This window comes from Coregonus clupeaformis, chromosome 23 (genome assembly GCF_020615455.1).
Source record: "Coregonus clupeaformis isolate EN_2021a chromosome 23, ASM2061545v1, whole genome shotgun sequence".
Taxonomy (NCBI): domain Eukaryota; kingdom Metazoa; phylum Chordata; class Actinopteri; order Salmoniformes; family Salmonidae; genus Coregonus; species Coregonus clupeaformis.
Genome location: NC_059214.1, coordinates 53,079,299 through 53,092,617, shown reverse-complemented (window position 1 = coordinate 53,092,617; position 13,319 = coordinate 53,079,299). Strand labels below are relative to the sequence as shown.

The following is a 13,319-nucleotide window of genomic DNA, read 5'->3' as shown; positions in this document are numbered from 1 at the left end:
CATGACAGCATTCCCTCTCTCTTGTCCCCTGTCCCTGTCTCTGGCATGACAGCATTCCCTCTCTCTTGTCCCCTGTCCCTGGCATGACAGCATTCCCTCTCTCTTGTCCCCTGTCCCTGGCATGACAGCATTCCCTCTCTCTTGTCCCCTGTCTCTGGCATGACAGCATTCCCTCTCTCTTGTCCCCTGTCCCTGTCTCTGGCATGACAGCATTCCCTCTCTCTTGTCCCCTGTCCCTGGCATGACAGCATTCCCTCTCTCTTGTCCCCTGTCCCTGGCATGACAGCATTCCCTCTCTCTTGTCCCCTGTCCCTGTCCCTGGCATGGCAGCAATCCCTCTCTCTTGTCCCCTGTCCCTGGCATGACAGCATTCCCTCTCTCTTGTCCCCTGTCCCTGTCCCTGGCATGACAGCATTCCCTCTCTCTTGTCCCCTGTCCCTGGCATGACAGCATTCCCTCTCTCTTGTCCCCTGTCCCTGTCCCTGGCATGACAGCATTCCCTCTCTCTTGTCCCCTGTCCCTGTCCCTGGCATGACAGCATTCCCTCTCTCTTGTCCCCTGTCCCTGTCCCTGTGCATGACAGCATTCCCTCTCTCTTGTCCCCTGTCCCTGTCCCTGGCATGACAGCAATCCCTCTCTCTTGTCCCCTGTCCCTGTCCCTGGCATGACAGCATTCCCTCTCTCTTGTCCCCTGTCCCTGTCCCTAGCATGACAGCATTCCCTCTCTCTTGTCCCCTGTCCCTGTCCCTGGCATGACAGCATTCCCTCTCTCTTGTCCCCTCCTGTCCCTGTGCATGACAGCATTCCCTCTCTCTTGTCCCCTGTCCCTGTCCCTGGCATGACAGCATTCCCTCTCTCTTGTCCCCTGTCCCTGTCCCTGGCATGACAGCATTCCCTCTCTCTTGTCCCCTGTCCCTGTCCCTATGCATGACAGCATTCCCTCTCTCTTGTCCCCTGTCCCTGTCCCTGGCATGACAGCAATCCCTCTCTCTTGTCCCCTGTCCCTGTCCCTGGCATGACAGCAATCCCTCTCTCTTGTCCCCTGTCCCTGTCCCTATGCATGACAGCAATCCCTCTCTCTTGTCCCCTGTCCCTGTCCCTATGCATGACAGCATTCCCTCTCTCTTGTCCCCTGTCCCTATGCATGACAGCATTCCCTCTCTCTTGTCCCCTGTCCCTGTCCCTGGCATGACAGCAATCCCTCTTCCTTCTCCCCTCCCTTGTCCTCCCCCAATCCCTCTTCCTTCTCCCCTCCCTTGTCCTCCCCCAATCCCTCTTCCTTCTCCCCTCCCTTGTCCTCCCCCAATCCCTCTCCCTCTCCCTCCCTTGTCCTCCCCCCAATCCCTCTCCTTCTCCCCTCCCTTGTCCTCCCCCAATCCCTCTCCCTTCTCCCCTCCCTTGTCCTCCCCCAATCCCTCTCCCTTCTCCCCTCCCTTGTCCTCCCCCAATCCCTCTTCCTTCTCCCCTCCCTTGTCCTCCCCCAATCCCTCTTCCTTCTCCCCTCCCTTGTCCTCCCCCAATCCCTCTTCCTTCTCCCCTCCCTTGTCCTCCCCCAATCCCTCTCCCTTGAAGATGCAGGCGATGCTAACACCATATGGTGCTGGTATAAATGAGTACCAGTGTAGTCGGCATGTTGTTGTGTCACCTTGGTGACAGCCTGCTTATGTCCAGTGTAGTTAGCATGTTGTTGTGTCACCTTGGTGACAGCCTGCTTATGTCCAGTGTAGTCAGCATGTTGTTGTGTCACCTTGGTGACAGCCTGCTTATGTCCAGTGTAGTCAGCACGTTGTTGTGTCACCTTGGTGACAGCCTGCTTATGTTACCTGACACTTGTTGTTGTTGTTGTTGTTGTTGTTTTTGTGTTACTCAGAATGCCAACATGTTTGACCCAGAAGTGGTCTTGAACCAGCTGAGGTATTCTGGGATGTTGGAGACAGTGAAGATCCGCAGGGCTGGGTTTCCTGTCCGCAGGACCTTTACAGACTTCTACAGCAGGTGAGAAAAACAGACCGTAATAACTAGAAGATACAGAAAACATACAGTATATTGGACCTACACACTGACACTGAACAGGATATTGGGCCTACACACTGACACTGAACAGGATATTGGACCTACACACTGACACTGAACAGGATATTGGGCCTACACACTGACACTGAACAGGATATTGGGCCGACACACTGACACTGAACAGGATATTGGACCTACACACTGACACTGAACAGGATATTGGGCCAACACACTGACACTGAACAGGATATTGGGCCGACACACTGACACTGAACAGGATATTGGGCCTACACACTGACACTGAACAGCATATTGGACCTACACACTGACACTGAACAGGATATTGGGCCTACACACTGACACTGAACAGCATATTGGGCCTACACACTGACACTGAACAGGATATTGGGCCTACACACTGAACAGGATATTGGGCCTACACACTGACACTGAACAGGATATTGGGCCTACACACTGACACTGAACAGCATATTGGGCCTACACACTGACACTGAACAGGATATTGGGCCTACACACTGACACTGAACAGCATATTGGACCTACACACTGACACTGAACAGTATATTGGACCTACACACTGACACTGAACAGTATATTGGACCTACACACTGACACTGAACAGTATATTGGACCTACACACTGACACTGAACAGGATATTGGGCCTACACACTGACACTGAACAGGATATTGGGCCTACACACTGACACTGAACAGCATATTGGACCTACACACTGACACTGAACAGCATATTGGACCTACACACTGACACTGAACAGCATATTGGACCTACACACTGACACTGAACAGTATATTGGACCTACACACTGACACTGAACAGTATATTGGACCTACACACTGACACTGAACAGTATATTGGACCTACACACTGACACTGAACAGTATATTGGACCTACACACTGACACTGAACAGGATATTGGGCCTACACACTGACACTGAACAGGATATTGGACCTACACACTGACACTGTCTAGCATGGAGCTTTCTCAGTTTGCACATTGCACTGTACCATACTGTCTTCTGCGTGTAAAATGTATTGACATATTTATTACTATCAATAGACTGTAGAACTATTAGCTCTTACAAAACAGCTCTTACAAAGGTTATTGGTCGCATACACAGATTTGAATATGTTATTGCAGGTGCAGCGAAATGCTTATGTTTCTAGCTCCAACAGTACAGTAATATTTAACAATACAATAACATAACATACATAATCCAAAAAGTAAAAAAATATCAGAAATATCAGAGGGAGCGATGTCATAGTCCGGTATATAAATATATATAATTGGTGTGTACCACAATAGTATGGCATTGGGTTGAATTCAATAGTATGGCATTGGGTTGAATTCAATAGTATGGCATTGGGTTGAATTCAATAGTATGGCATTGGGTTGAATTCAATAGTATGGCATTGGGTTGAATTCAATAGTATGGCATTGGGTTGAATTCAATAGTATGGCATTGGGTTGAATTCAATAGTATGGCATTGGGTTGAAGCTCAATGTTACATTCAAATCTCCCTACCATCATATCTAAGCCAATATGACACCAATCTCGATCTAAATTCGCAAATCAACTTGATTGGAGGCACAAAAACGCTCCCCGCCACTCCTCCTGAGCCGTCCGTCCGTTACCGAGAACCCCATACCTGATTTTTAACACGATCTTTAACAATTGAGTTTTCAGAGTATTTTCTGCACTCACCTAGCTCAAATTATAGACTACGGATTAAAATGAGACTATAGCGTACATAAAGTGACCATTGGATTTAAAAAATGTCTGATTCTAAAACCAGACCAAAGCGATTGGGTTGCACAGCAACAGCGTTAGTAGCTAGCTAACACCAATCAGATGAGAGGCGAGCTACAAGCAAAGGAAGCTAGCTATATTTAGCTGTGGAAGGTCTTTCACATGGCTGAAGTCATCTGCGTAAACTATTGGCCTTGACACTTGAGTGTAATCAGAGCACAAACAATAAGCACAAATAAGATGGTGAAGGTCCTTGGCTGCTATTGTAACATTAGCTGTAACATGGCTGTAACATGGCTGTAACATTGGCTGTAACATGGCTGTAACATGGCTGTAACATGGCTGTAACATGGCTTTAACATTAGCTGTAACATTAGCTGTAACATGGCTGTAACATTAGCTGTAACATTAGCTGTAACATGGCTGTAACATGGCTGTAACATTAGCTGTAACATTAGCTGTAACATGGCTGTAACATTGGCTGTAACATGGCTGTAACATGGCTGTAACATGGCTGTAACATTAGCTGTAACATGGCTGTAACATTAGCTGTAACTTGGCTGTAACATTAGCTGTAACATGGCTGTAACATGGCTGTAACATGGCTGTAACATTAGCTGTAACATTAGCTGTAACATGGCTGTAACATGGCTGTAACATTAGCTGTAACATTGGCTGTAACATTGGCTGTAACATGGCTGTAACATTAGCTGTAACATGGCTGTACCATTGGCTGTAACATGGCTGTAACATGGCTGTAACATTAGCTGTAACATTAGCTGTAACATGGCTGTAACATTAGCTGTAACATGGCTGTAACATGGCTGTAACATGGCTGTAACATGGCTGTAACATTAGCTGTAACATTAGCTGTAACATTAGCTGTAACATGGCTGTAACATGGCTGTAACATGGCTGTAACATTAGCTGTAACATGGCTGTAACATTGGCTGTAACATGGCTGTAACATGGCTGTAACATTAGCTGTAACATGGCTGTAACATGGCTGTAACATGGCTGTAACATTAGCTGTAACATTAGCTGTAACATTAGCTGTAACATGGCTGTAACATGGCTGTAACATGGCTGTAACATTAGCTGTAACATGGCTGTAACATGGCTGTAACATGGCTGTAACATTAGCTGTAACATGGCTGTAACATTAGCTGTAACATGGCTGTAACATTGGCTGTAACATGGCTGTAACATGGCTGTAACATTAGCTGTAACATGGCTGTAACATGGCTGTAACATGGCTGTAACATTAGCTGTAACATGGCTGTAACATGGCTGTAACATGGCTGTAACATGGCTGTTACATTAGCTGTAACATTAGCTGTAACATGGCTGTAACATGGCTGTAACATTAGCTGTAACATGGCTGTAACATTAGCTGTAACATGGCTGTAACATGGCTGTAACATTAGCTGTAACATTAGCTGTAACATTAGCTGTAACATGGCTGTAACATTAGCTGTAACATTAGCTGTAACATGGCTGTAACATGGCTGTAACATTAGCTGTAACATGGCTGTAACATGGCTGTAACATGGCTGTAACATTAGCTGTAACATGGCTGTAACATGGCTGTAACATGGCTGTAACATGGCTGTAACATGACTGTAACATGGCTGTAACATTAGCTGTAACATTAGCTGTAACATGGCTGTAACATGGCTGTAACATTAGCTGTAACATTAGCTGTAACATTAGCTGTAACATGGCTGTAACATTAGCTGTAACATGGCTGTAACATGGCTGTAACATTAGCTGTAACATGGCTGTAACATTAGCTGTAACATTAGCTGTAACATGGCTGTAACATGGCTGTAACATTAGCTGTAACATGGCTGTAACATGGCTGTAACATTAGCTGTAACATGGCTGTAACATGGCTGTAACATTAGCTGTAACATGGCTGTAACATTAGCTGTAACATGGCTGTAACATTAGCTGTAACATGGCTGTAACATGGCTGTAACATGGCTGTAACATGGCTGTAACATTAGCTGTAACATGGCTGTAACATGGCTGTAACATGGCTGTAACATGGCTGTAACATGGCTGTAATATTAGCTGTAACATGGCTGTAACATGGCTGTAACATTAGCTGTAACATGGCTGTAACATTAGCTGTAACATGGCTGTAACATGGCTGTAACATGGCTGTAACATTAACTGTAACATGGCTGTAACATGGCTGTAACATTAGCTGTAACATGGCTGTAACATGGCTGTAACATGGCTGTAACATTAGCTGTAACATGGCTGTAACATGGCTGTAACATGGCTGTAACATTAGCTGTAACATGTCTGTAACATTAGCTGTAACATGGCTGTAACATTGGCTGTAACATGGCTGTAACATGGCTGTAACATGGCTGTAACATTAGCTGTAACATTAGCTGTAACATTAGCTGTAACATTAGCTGTAACATGGCTGTAACATGGCTGTAACATGGCTGTAACATGGCTGTAACATTAGCTGTAACATGGCTGGAACATGGCTGTAACATTAGCTGTAACATGGCTGTAACATTAGCTGTAACATGGCTGTAACATGGCTGTAACATGGCTGTAACATTAGCTGTAACATGGCTGTAACATTAGCTGTAACATGGCTGTAACATGGCTGTAACATTGGCTGTAACATGGCTGTAACATTGGCTGTAACATGGCTGTAACATGGCTGTAACATTAGCTGTAACATGGCTGTAACATGGCTGTAACATGGCTGTAACATTGGCTGTAACATTAGCTGTAACATTAGCTGTAACATGGCTGTAACATTAGCTGTAACATTAGCTGTAACATTAGCTGTAACATTAGCTGTAACATGGCTGTAACATGGCTGTAACATTAGCTGTAACATGGCTGTAACATTGGCTGTAACATGGCTGTAACATGGCTGTAACATTAGCTGTAACATGGCTGTAACATGGCTGTAACATGGCTGTAACATTAGCTGTAACATTAGCTGTAACATGGCTGTAACATGGCTGTAACATGGCTGTAACATGGCTGTAACATTAGCTGTAACATGGCTGTAACATTAGCTGTAACATGGCTGTAACATTAGCTGTAACATTAGCTGTAACATGGCTGTAACATGGCTGTAACATTAGCTGTAACATTAGCTGTAACATGGCTGTAACATGACTGTAACATGGCTGTAACATGGCTGTAACATGGCTGTAACATTAGCTGTAACATGGCTGTAACATGGCTGTAACATGGCTGTAACATGGCTGTAACATGGCTGTAACATTAGCTGTAACATTAGCTGTAACATTAGCTGTAACATGGCTGTAACATTAGCTGTAACATGGCTGTAACATGGCTGTAACATTAGCTGTAACATTAGCTGTAACATTAGCTGTAACATGGCTGTAACATGGCTGTAACATGGCTGTAACATTAGCTGTAACATGGCTGTAACATGGCTGTAACATCAAATCAAATCAAATCAAATCAAATTTTATTGGTCACATGCGCCGAATACAACAGGTGCAGACATTACAGTGAAATGCTTACTTACAGCCCTTAACCAACAGTGCATTTATTTTAAACAAAAAAGTAAGAATAAAACAACAACAAAAAAGTGTTGAGAAAAAAAGAGCAGAAGTAAAAATAAAGTGACAGTAGGGAGGCTATATATACAATAGAATAAAGTGACAGTAGGGAGGCTATTTATACAGGGGGTACCGTTGCATAGTCAATGTGCGGGGGCACCGGCTAGTTGAGGTAGTTGAGGTAATATGTACATGTGGGTAGAGTTAAAGTGACTATGCATAAATACTTAACAGAGTAGCAGCAGCGTAAAAAGGATGGGGTGGGGGGCAGTGCAAATAGTCCGGGTAGCCATGATTAGCTGTTCAGGAGTCTTATGGCTTGGGGGTAGAAGCTGTTGAGAAGTCTTTTGGACCTAGACTTGGCACTCCGGTACCGCTTGCCGTGCGGTAGCAGAGAGAACAGTCTATGACTAGGGTGACTGGAGTCTTTGACAATTTTGAGGGCCTTCCTCTGACACCGCCTGGTATAGAGGTCCTGGATGGCAGGGAGCTTTGCCCCAGTGATGTACTGGGCCGTACGCACTACCCTCTGTAGTGCCTTGCGGTCAGAGGCCAAGCAGTTGCCATACCAGGCGGTGATGCAACCAGTCAGGATGCTCTCGATGGTGCAGCTGTAGAATTTTTGAGGATCTGAGGACCCATGCCAAATCTTTTTAGTCTCCTGAGGGGGAATAGGCTTTGTCGTGCCCTCTTCACGACTGTCTTGGTGTGTTTGGACCATGATAGTTCGTTGGTGATGTGGACACCAAGGAACTTGAAGCTCTCAACCTGTTCCACTACAGCCCCGTCGATGAGAATGGGGGCGTGCTCAGTCCTCTTTTTTTTCCTGTAGTCCACGATCATCTCCTTTGTCTTGGTCACGTTGAGGGAGAGGTTGTTGTCCTGGCACCACACGGCCAGATCTCTGACCTCCTCCCTAAAGGCTGTCTCATCGTTGTCGGTGATCAGGCCTACCACTGTTACAGCCATGTTACAGCCATGTTACAGCCAATGTTACAGCCATGTTACAGCCATGTTACAGCCATGTTACAGCTAATGTTACAGCCATGTTACAGCCATGTTACAGCTAATGTTACAGCCATGTTACAGCCATGTTACAGCCATGTTACAGCTAATGTTACAGCCATGTTACAGCTAATGTTACAGCCATGTTACAGCCATGTTACAGCTAATGTTAACATGGCTGTAACATTAGCTGTAACATTAGCTGTAACATGGCTGTAACATGGCTGTAACATTAGCTGTAACATGGCTGTAACATTAGCTGTAACATGGCTGTAACATGGCTGTAACATGGCTGTAACATTAGCTGTAACATGGCTGTAACATGGCTGTAACATTAGCTGTAACATGGCTGTAACATGGCTGTAACATGGCTGTAACATTAGCTGTAACATGGCTGTAACATGGCTGTAACATGGCTGTAACATTGGCTGTAACATGGCTGTAACATGGCTGTAACATGGCTGTAACATTAGCTGTAACATGTCTGTAACATGGCTGTAACATTGGCTGTAACATGGCTGTAACATTAGCTGTAACATTAGCTGTAACATGGCTGTAACATTAGCTGTAACATGGCTGTAACATGGCTGTAACATGGCTGTAACATTAGCTGTAACATTAGCTGTAACATTAGCTGTAACATGGCTGTAACATGGCTGTAACATTAGCTGTAACATGGCTGTAACATTGGCTGTAACATGGCTGTAACATGGCTGTAACATTAGCTGTAACATGGCTGTAACATGGCTGTAACATGGCTGTAACATTAGCTGTAACATTAGCTGTAACATGGCTGTAACATGGCTGTAACATGGCTGTAACATGGCTGTAACATTAGCTGTAACATGGCTGTAACATTAGCTGTAACATGGCTGTAACATGGCTGTAACATTAGCTGTAACATTAGCTGTAACATTAGCTGTAACATGGCTGTAACATGGCTGTAACATTAGCTGTAACATTAGCTGTAACATGGCTGTAACATGGCTGTAACATGGCTGTAACATTAGCTGTAACATGGCTGTAACATTAGCTGTAACATGGCTGTAACATGGCTGTAACATTAGCTGTAACATGGCTGTAACATGGCTGTAACATTAGCTGTAACATTAGCTGTAACATGGCTGTAACATGGCTGTAACATGACTGTAACATGGCTGTAACATTAGCTGTAACATTAGCTGTAACATGGCTGTAACATTGGCTGTAACATGGCTGTAACATGGCTGTAACATTAGCTGTAACATTAGCTGTAACATGGCTGTAACATGGCTGTAACATGGCTGTAACATGGCTGTAACATTAGCTGTAACATGGCTGTAACATGGCTGTAACATGGCTGTAACATTAGCTGTAACATGGCTGTAACATGGCTGTAACATGGCTGTAACATGGCTGTAACATTAGCTGTAACATGGCTGTAACATGGCTGTAACATGGCTGTAACATTAGCTGTAATATGGCTGTAACATTAGCTGTAACATGGCTGTAACATGGCTGTAACATGGCTGTAACATTAGCTGTAACATTAGCTGTAACATGGCTGTAACATGGCTGTAACATGGCTGTAACATTAGCTGTAACATGGCTGTAACATGGCTGTAACATTAGCTGTAACATTAGCTGTAACATGGCTGTAACATTAGCTGTAACATGGCTGTAACATGGCTGTAACATTAGCTGTAACATGGCTGTAACATGGCTGTAACATGGCTGTAACATGGCTGTAACATGGCTGTAACATTAGCTGTAACATGGCTGTAACATGGCTGTAACATTAGCTGTAACATGGCTGTAACATGGCTGTAACATTAGCTGTAACATGGCTGTAACATTAGCTGTAACATGGCTGTAACATTAGCTGTAACATGGCTGTAACATGGCTGTAACATGGCTGTAGCATTAGCTGTAACATGGCTGTAACATGGCTGTAACATGGCTGTAACATGGCTATAATATTAGCTGTAACATTAGCTGTAACATGGCTGTAACATTAGCTGTAACATGGCTGTAACATGGCTGTAACATGGCTGTAACATTAGCTGTAACATGGCTGTAACATGGCTGTAACATGGCTGTAACATGGCTGTAACATGGCTGTAACATTAGCTGTAACATTAGCTGTAACATGGCTGTAACATTAGCTGTAACATGGCTGTAACATTGGCTGTAACATGGCTGTAACATGGCTGTAACATTAGCTGTAACATTAGCTGTAACATTAGCTGTAACATGGCTGTAACATGGCTGTAACATGGCTGTAACATTAGCTGTAACATGGCTGTAACATGGCTGTAACATGGCTGTAACATTAGCTGTAACATGGCTGTAACATGGCTGTAACATGGCTGTAACATTGGCTGTAACATGGCTGTAACATGGCTGTAACATGGCTGTAACATGGCTGTAACATTAGCTGTAACATGGCTGTAACATGGCTGTAACATGGCTGTAACATGGCTGTAACATTAGCTGTAACATGGCTGTAACATTAGCTGTAACATTAGCTGTAACATGGCTGTAACATGGCTGTAACATGGCTGTAACATTAGCTGTAACATGGCTGTAACATGGCTGTAACATGGCTGTAACATGGCTGTAACATTAGCTGTAACATGGCTGTAACATGGCTGTAACATTAGCTGTAACATGGCTGTAACATGGCTGTAACATGGCTGTAACATGGCTGTATGGACAGATCGTGCACCTACACAACTCAATGTTGAGAATATCACCCATATTCTTCCACAAAGCTCAGCTGGCTAGCTAGCTTAGTAAAGTTCATAGTCAACACCAAACTTTGGGAAACTGCCATGCTGCTAATGTATAAGACATGCAACTGCCATGCTGCTAATGTATAAGACATGCAATGGACATTAATGTTAGCTAACGTTACTCCGTGCACTGGCTTGCTTAGCAATGTACAGTCGTGGTCAAAAGTTTTGAGAATGTTCGCTGCTTCAGTGTTATGAGATCTTTTTGTCAGATGTCACTATGGTATACTGAAGTATAATTACAAGCATTCCATAAGTGTCGAAGGCTTTTATTGACAATTACATTACGTTTATGCAAAGAGTCAATATTTGCAGTGTTGACCCTTCTTTTTCATGGCTGTGTTCTTAGACAAAATTGTGAGTGAGCCCACTCCCTTGGCTGAGAAGCACCCCCACACATGAATGGTCTCAGGATGCTTTACTGTTGGCATGACACAGGACTGATGGTAGCGCTCACCTTGTCTTCTCCGGACAAGGTGTTTTCCGGATGCACCAAACAATCGGAAAGGGGATTCATCAGAGAAAATGACTTTACCCCAGTCCTCAGCAGTCCAATCCCTGTACCTTTTGCAGAATATCAGTCTGTCCCTGATGTTTTTCCTGGAGAGAAGTGGCTTCTTTGCTGCCCTTCTTGACACCAGGCCATCTTCAAAAAGTATTCGCCTCACTGTGCGTGCAGATGCACTCACACCTGCCTGCTGCCATTCCTGAGCAAGCTCTGCACTGGAGGTGCTCCGATCCCGCAGCTGAATCAACTTTAGGAGACGGTCCTGGCGCTTGCTGGACTTTCTTGGGTGCCCTGACGCCTTCTTCACAACAATTGAACCTCTCTCCTTGAAGTTCTTGATGATCCAATAAATTGTTGATTTAGGTGCAATCTTACTAGCAGCAATATCCTTGCCTGTGAAGCCCTTTTTGTGCAAAGCAATGATGACGGCACGTGTTTCCTTGCAGGTAACCATGGTTAACAGAGGAAGAACAATGATTTCAAGCACCATCCTCCTTTTAAAGCTTCCAGTCTGTTATTCTAACTCAATCAGCATGACAGAGTGATCTCCAGCCTTGTCCTCGTCAACACTCTCACCTGTGTTAACGAGAGAATCACTGACATGATGGCAGCTGGTCCTTTTGTGGCAGGGCTGAAATTCAGTGGAAATGTTTTTGGGGGATTAAGTTCATTTTCATGGCAAAGAGGGTCTTTGCAATTAATTGCAATTCATCTGATCACTCTTCATGACATTCTGGAGTATATGCAAATTGGCATCATCAAAACTGAGGCAGCAGACTTTGTGAAAATTAGTATTTGTGTCATTCTCAAAACCTTTGACCACGACTGTACAGTAGCTAGCTAACAATACAGCCTTATTTTTTATATATTTTTTATTTCACCTTTATTTAACAAGGTAAGCCAGTTGAGAACAAGTTCTCATTTACAACTGCGACCTGGCCAAGATAAAGCAAAGCAGTGCGATAAAAACAACACAGAGTTACATATGGAGTAAAACAAAACATAAAGTCAAAAATACAACAGAAAATATATATACAGTGTGTGCGAATGTAGTAAGTTATGGAGGTAAGGCAATAAATAGGCCATAGAGCAAAATAGTTACAATTTAGTATCAACACTGGAGTGATAGATGTGCAGAAGAAGATGTGCAAATAGAGATACTGGGGTGCAAATTAGCAAAATAAATAACAATATGGGGATGAGGTAGTTGGGTGGGCTAATTACAGATGGGCTGTGTACAGGTGCAGTGATCGGTAAGCTGCTCTGACAACTGATGCTTAAAGTTAGTGAGGGAGATAAGAGTCAGTTCGTTCCAGTCATTGGCAGCAGAGAACTGGATGCATTTATTCAGTACGCTCCCTCCTCTTTCAATTACATTTTCTTCTTGTCTTATAATCCAAATGTGTGATCAACACAGTGTCAAGTTACTTATCAATGTGTTCCCCAAAACCTGAGGTCGCCATCCAAGTAAAAAGTAGCCAGCGAGTGCACCTAGGTGAAAGAACACCAACATCATTGCTTGCTTGCGCGACCTTTGCGCAGTCAACATAAAATGCCATGCTTGCTAACTTGGTTAGTATTTACATTTACATTTACATTTACGTCATTTAGCAGACGCTCTTATCCAGAGCGACTTACAAATAGGTGCATTCAC

General features: G+C 44.1%; 1 protein-coding gene across 1 annotated transcript in view; it reads left to right on the top strand.

Annotated features, from left to right (window-relative positions):
* The window catches only part of LOC121556643 (unconventional myosin-X-like), a 294,837-nt gene that overhangs the window by 173,224 nt on the left and 108,294 nt on the right, over positions 1-13,319 (top strand). Inside the window, exon 19 of the mRNA XM_045206479.1 lies at positions 1,871-1,995. Coding sequence (XP_045062414.1) covers positions 1,871-1,995 — 125 coding nt within the window. The remainder of the gene's footprint in view (positions 1-1,870; positions 1,996-13,319) is intronic.